General features: G+C 46.2%; 1 protein-coding gene across 1 annotated transcript in view; it reads left to right on the forward strand.

The window, feature by feature from the left end:
- Window positions 1–4,960, forward strand: part of ZNF800 (zinc finger protein 800) — a 52,562-nt gene extending 47,602 nt beyond the window's left edge. Inside the window, exon 6 of the mRNA XM_079786103.1 lies at window positions 2,936–4,960. Coding sequence (XP_079642229.1) covers window positions 2,936–3,116 — 181 coding nt within the window. The 3' untranslated portion in view covers window positions 3,117–4,960. The remainder of the gene's footprint in view (window positions 1–2,935) is intronic.
- The last annotated feature ends 1,403 nt before the right edge of the window (window positions 4,961–6,363 follow it).

The raw sequence follows: 6,363 nt of genomic DNA on the forward strand, positions 1-6,363 counted from the left end.
AAATAATAGTGTATGTTGGGAGAGTGGAGAGTCAAGTAATTTGGTGCAAAGGTTCTTAAATACAGTCCATGAAAGAGAATTGAAGCAGAGCATCTATCAAGTCATTTCACTCCAGACTTGGAAAAAAGTGGGCGCTATGCAATTTTGTTCAGCACATGACTGGATGAAACTGGTATTGATGCCTCAGTGCACCAAGCTTCATATTTTCATGTGCTCTCTGGTGTCATCAAAGAATTCCATTTTAGGAATTACATATTTTTTTTGGAAATGGGAAAGAGTGTCAACATCTTTAAAATTCTCTTGTCTGTCTCTCTTAATAAATATTCAAATGGAAGAAAAAAATGATGGCACTTTGGGGGCAGATGTGTACCTGGTGATAAGCACACATCATGGTGTTCCTGCTTTGATGAGGAAAGGATAGCCACTCGTCTTGGTGTCTTTATTTTCCATATCAGCAGCTGTCACCACCTTTCCAGGAGGTAATACCAAGAAATAGGAACAGAATATGATGTTTTTCTCTCCCAGACAGAAATTTGCTGCCTTTCCAGAAGTCTTAATTGAACTTGAAGGCAGAGGAAATAATGTGACTTTAACTTGAGAGTCTTGGAGGGATGTATAGAGGCTACCGTAACCTGACAAAGCATGCTATGGAATTCTGCGTTTGTTCTATGTACCTTTGAGTCAAGGATTTCAACACTTGTTGCCACGGGAAAAAATGTTGCACTTGATTATCAGAAATGATGTATGTGTTGCTGTCTTCAAAGACCACATCACAACTTCAACTCAGTGGGCCAAAATTCACTGGAATTTACTACTGAGCAGTTAGATTTATTTTTAATTTTTTTTTTCAGGAAGTCACCATTTTTTTTTCATGAAAAATAATAATGTGAGGTAGGCATAATCCTTTGTAAATGTTTTTATTTATTTCTTACGTTCAGGAAGTCAGTTTCCAGTGCAGTAAAATAAAGTACATTGTGTGTGCATTTCTGTGCTCGGGATGAATTTGAGCAAAGGAATGACAGGAAATTAGCTCAGCTGAAGAATATGGTGGAAAGGAAAGCTTTGGCAGGCCTGGGGTGGGATGGTTTAGGGATTCAGGTTAGCCCCCTGTATCTGAGTTATTCTAATAATCTGAAGGTAATTTTCTAGATTGAGCTTATGTTTGTGTGTGTGCGTGTGTTTAAATGCCTGAGACAATAGGCACTCAAAATATCAAACAAATCGCTGTATGGATAGAAAGTTGGGCGATAGCCCTCCAAATAAATACTCTTCTGTTTCAAACCTGTTATCATTTGGTGATAAGGTTTTAAGGGAGAAAATGCTGCAAAGAAAGTTCATACAGCTTTCTTTTTGTTCAGGAGCAGTTGGTTAACACAAACCTTTGGCCTCTCAGGATTTATCTTCATAAATTTTATAATTTTTTTTTTTTTTTTACTAAAGGTATGCCTTTAGACATGATAACTTTTATCCAGTACCTTCAGAGGGAAGGAAACTTGCAGGATGGTGTGGTTTAAGTCACATTCCAATCAACATCTGAGTTTAGATTTGTTCATCATTAAGTTAAATCAACCTGACAACTCTGAGGTCACTTTGGCTTGAAATATCACTGGAACTTGTGATGGATCTTCTGTCAATTCAATAACAGCCCTGGAACCCTGTCCCTATGCCATATTAGTGTAATTTTATTTTCATCCTGTGTATTTTCCTGGAATATGGGTTAGCTAAACAGATTCCCTGCCCCAAATTTTTAATCTGTTATGATTGGAAGACCAAGATGTTAAATTCAGACTCTAGTTCATTGTAACATTTTAGTTTTGCTCCTACAAGTTCAGGTAAAAGAGAAAAATTATTGAATACATTGTTAAAACATTGGTATTATCTAAAATATTTGTTCTAAAATATGGTATTTTTTTCCTGTTTTTGCAAACTTTGTGTTCCCAGGTCTGTGGAGATAACAACCAAATTAAGTGTGTTAGAAGCCCAGAAAGCATTCCGTCTCCCCAAAGTACAAATGTTCAATAGAGTAAAATGGGGTAGAACTTCAAAAAAGACAGTTTTGATAAACTGTAATGGTTAAGGGATAAACTGCTCTGTAATATTGTGATTACTTAGAAACTTTGAGGAGATAAACTAGTTCTGTAGGCCATTCATTAGTCCTTAAAATCTTTTGATATCCACCACTTTGCTACACAACATGAAATAATTATTTTAATAAATTTGAATTGGGAGAAAGAATGTGTATATAAGAATAGAGTAAAATTCCTTTGATTGAATTCTTTTTAAAAAAAATATTGTTCCTTTAATATTTTTTATTTTTTCAGTAAGAGTTGAGGTACAGTATAAGCCTGTATTTTTATTACAAAAATAAAATATGCTTATTGTTTACAATTTGGGAAATAAAGGTTACCCGTGGCCTCATCACCAGAGATAAGCAGTTAACATCTTGGAATCTTTCCATTATTTTATACAGGTGTGGTGTGGTGTGTATGTATACACATGGACACACAAGCATATACACACCACAAATGGGGATGAAACTCATTTTTATTCCATGTAGTACACTTTCCCACATGACTGGGTATTATTTTTATCAGTATAGATACTGCACTGAATACCCTGTATGACAATTTTGTATGCATCATTATTATTTAAGGGAAAATTCTGAAATTAGAATTTCTAGGTCAGAGGGGACTAACAAATTTAAGGGCGTTGATACACGTTCCTAAATGGCTGAAACATGCTGTCGCGACCTGGGTTTCCCCGAGGACACAGGTTCCCCTCCGGTGCCCACGTGGCAGCCGGACCACCTGTGGGGCGCAAGTGGCGCGCGCGGAGCTGGGGTCGCGGCTCTGGTGGCGGGAGGCGCCGGCGTTGCCCGTTTCTAACCGGCGTGTCTTTGTCTCTCTCCCTGGGGACCGCTGCCGCCCGGCCGAAGCCTCGGGAAGCCGTCGCCCCGCAGCGCCGCCCCGCGCCCCGCCGCCCCGGGGAGCCGCTGCCCGTCGGCGGCCGTCACCACGCGCCAGGCCGCCGCCAGTTGCCGCGCGAAGCTCCGCGGGGGCGCCGCCCGGGAGCGCCAGCTCGCCGCCCGGGGCCTCCGCAAGCCCGCGCCCCCGTGAGCGCCGCCGCCGGCCGGCGGGACGACGCCAGCCCCGAGCACCGCTCCGATACCTCAGGCGCCTCGCCGCGTCCCGCCCTCCAGACCCTCCTCCTCCTCCTCCTCCTCCTCGGCGCGCTCCGGGAGGCAGCGCTCGCAGCCCCGCCCCAGCCCCGCCGGACCGGGCTCACCCCGGAGCTGGGCCCGCAGCGCCCCGGGAGCACCTGTGCCTTAGGGCGGCGGGGAGGATGGCCTCGCCGCCGGTGCTGCTCGCGGAGCATGACTTCCTCACCCTGCCGGCCCACCCCGCGGCTTGGAGAACCCTGCCCCGGACGGTGCCATCCTCTCCCCTCCGCCACCTAATTTATCAGCTGCCCAGCCAGGTAAATAGCGTAAAATGGGGTAGAACTCCTTAGCTCTGCAGAGACGAGGGCCCACTTAGTCTTCGCCACCTGCAGCCCCGCCCGGAGCCAGACGGTGGTTTTCAGAGCGTGCACATCCCCGATGCCCCAGCGACCGGCACAGTCTGCACCCGTGGGATGCATTACTGCGGTTGGCCTTGAACTCCCGCACCCGGCCCCCTCCTGGTAACTTCATCTCCAGTGGCCACTTCCTCCTCCGAGTCAGCCCTCGCGCCCCCCCACCTCTCCACCGCCCTCCGGGAGTCCGTGCGCGCCGGTGGCAGAGGTGTGCTGCCCAGCCGGTCCCCAGTCCGAGGCTGAGCGCAGTGAGGTCCTCATGATGGCCCCTCGGAGAGACGCTGGACTCCTCCGGCCAGCGCTTGGGCGTGGGGACCCCTCAGCGGCCTGGCCGGACTTCCTCAGAACTGCTGCGCGGAGGCCAAACTCTGCTAGCCCAATCCCTGTCTCCTGTCCTAGGCGTCGGACTTGCATTATTGGTATGAAGGCCCCCACCCCCTCCCCACCCCCCTGCTTCTAATTCCTTCCCTTTATCCTTCACTGATGTTACCTCAATAAAACTCCTGCAAGTTGAACCCTGCCTTGGTGTCTGTTTCTGGGAGACCCTGAGCTGACACATTATCAGACATTCCACCCTGATCACCATGGTCCTATCCTTCCGGATCCTTTGTCCGTAGCTAATTCATTGACTTCATTTTTTCTTCTACTTACAAGCCCCTTCTTGGATTTCCTCCCTTCCTTTCTAGCCCAGATCCCATGGCCCATCACTACAATCCTCCTCCTTGAACTGCAGTAGTCTCAGCAGTCTTGAACCTGAGTTTCTTCCAATGTACATTTCTCTATTATCCCAACTCGGGGTGAACCATACCATTTGCCTTCCATGCACCTGACTGGGACAATCGAACATTTTCTTCAAGAAAAGCACACAGTGCCGCCAGCCAGTATTACTTTCAGTCGGTTATCTCAAACCTCAGATTGGTGCCATTGTCCCTACTGCAGCGTCAGTTTCCTCTAAAACTACTACTTACACCTCTTAATCTCAACATTTTCTGACCCCCTCTCTCCTCCCAGTTTACTTCAATTTCCCTTGGAAAATAGAAGATATTACATACAAACTTCCTCATCTTTTCACCACAAGACCCCCGCCTCCAACCCATCTACCTCGGTAACCATCTTCTTTCTGTGACTAGGGAGAAGGCTTCAAAGGTCATCTCCTCCTTTTGAGCTCTGGATCCTATCCCCTCTTGTGTTTTCGAGAACTTATCCCCTATCTCTCTTCTGCATCATCAATCTCTGTCTCTAACAAATCCTTATTAGAGTGCAAAGATGCTCCAGTGACCCCCATCTTAACCAGATCTTCCCTTGTGCACATCTTTTCCATCAATGAGCCATTTTCTCAGCTGCCCTTCAGAACCAAATTTCTTGATGGAATTATCCTTATACTAGAGGTCCAGTGCACGAAATTCATGCACTGGGGTGGGGGTGGGGGGTCCATGGGAGAGGGGCAGGCCTAAGCCTGCAGTTGGACACCCTTAGCACTGCCACTGCCGCTGCGCTCACCAGCCTTGAGCTGGGCTCAGGGCTTCTGGCTGAGCAGCGTTCCCCCTGTGGGAGTGCACTGACCACCAGGGGGCAGCTCCTGCGTTGAGTGTCTGCTCCCTGGTGGTCAGTGCTTGTCATAGTAACTGGTTGTTCCCCCGTTAGGTCGATTTGCATATCAGCCTTTTATTATATAGGATATTGTTTTTATTTTCTAATCTTCTATTCAATTTAAAATCCACAATGTGACTTCCCCATCACCAGCACTGAAAGTGTCAATGTTAAGGTCACCAGTCACTTGCATATTACCCTACCCAAAAAGAGTATTTTCCTGTCCTCACCTTGATCACTCTTTGCTTCGTTAAGTGTTTTCTTTTTATATCTAAGGCACTATTCTCTCCTGGTTTTCTTCTTGCTTCCCTGGTCAAGCCTCAGTGTTATGCTACATCTCTTGACTAACTTTGAAAAATTGAGGTTTCTGATGTCCATTTGGGCCCTTCTTTTCTTTCCATGCTCTTTCCCAGGGTGATCATATCAATTTCCAGGGATTTAAGTGCTGAGTTTTAAGTGTATGTTTCCCACTTTGACCTTTCCTATAAGTTCTAGACTCAAATGTCTAATTGCTTGCTCAGTATCTTTCTTTGGATGATGCAGATCTTTCAAACTTAACATGTCCAAAATCTAATTCCTCATTCTTACCCCAAACTTATTTCCCTCATTTCTCCATATTATAATAAACTAGAGGCCCAGTGCACAAAATTCGTGCACAGGTAGGGTCCCTAGGCCTGGCCAGTGATCAGGGCCAATCGGGGCCTTCTGGCTGCTGGCCGGGGCCTTCCTTCATTCCGTGCCACCCCATGGTGGTCAGCGCACGTCATAGCGAGCGATCAAACTCCCGGTCTCCTGGTCGAACTCCCGAGGGGTCACTTTGCATATTAGCCTTTTATAGCACCACCATCCAACCAATTGCTGAAGCTAGAAACCTAAGCATCACCTTTGATTCTTTTCATGACCTCTCTCACATCAAATAGACCAGCATAAGCTATCAACTTTATCCTCAAAATATATCTTTAATCTGTCTGCTTCTTTCCATTTTCAATACCATCACTTAATCTTGATGAATATTTTTTCCTTACCTGGCAGCCAGTCCTTCCTGGTCTCTCTGCTCCCACTCTTGACCCAAGACACACTTCTCGATAGAATGGAAACAGTGACCTTACTCATAAACTGAATTGAGTAAAATGTTCTCATTAGATAAAATCTAAACTCCTTCAGTGATCATAGAACCTGCACAATCTGGACCTTACCTAT

The sequence above is a fragment of the Cnephaeus nilssonii genome (assembly GCF_951640355.1).
Source record: "Cnephaeus nilssonii genome assembly, chromosome: 12".
In the NCBI taxonomy this organism is placed as follows: Eukaryota; Metazoa; Chordata; class Mammalia; order Chiroptera; family Vespertilionidae; genus Cnephaeus; species Cnephaeus nilssonii.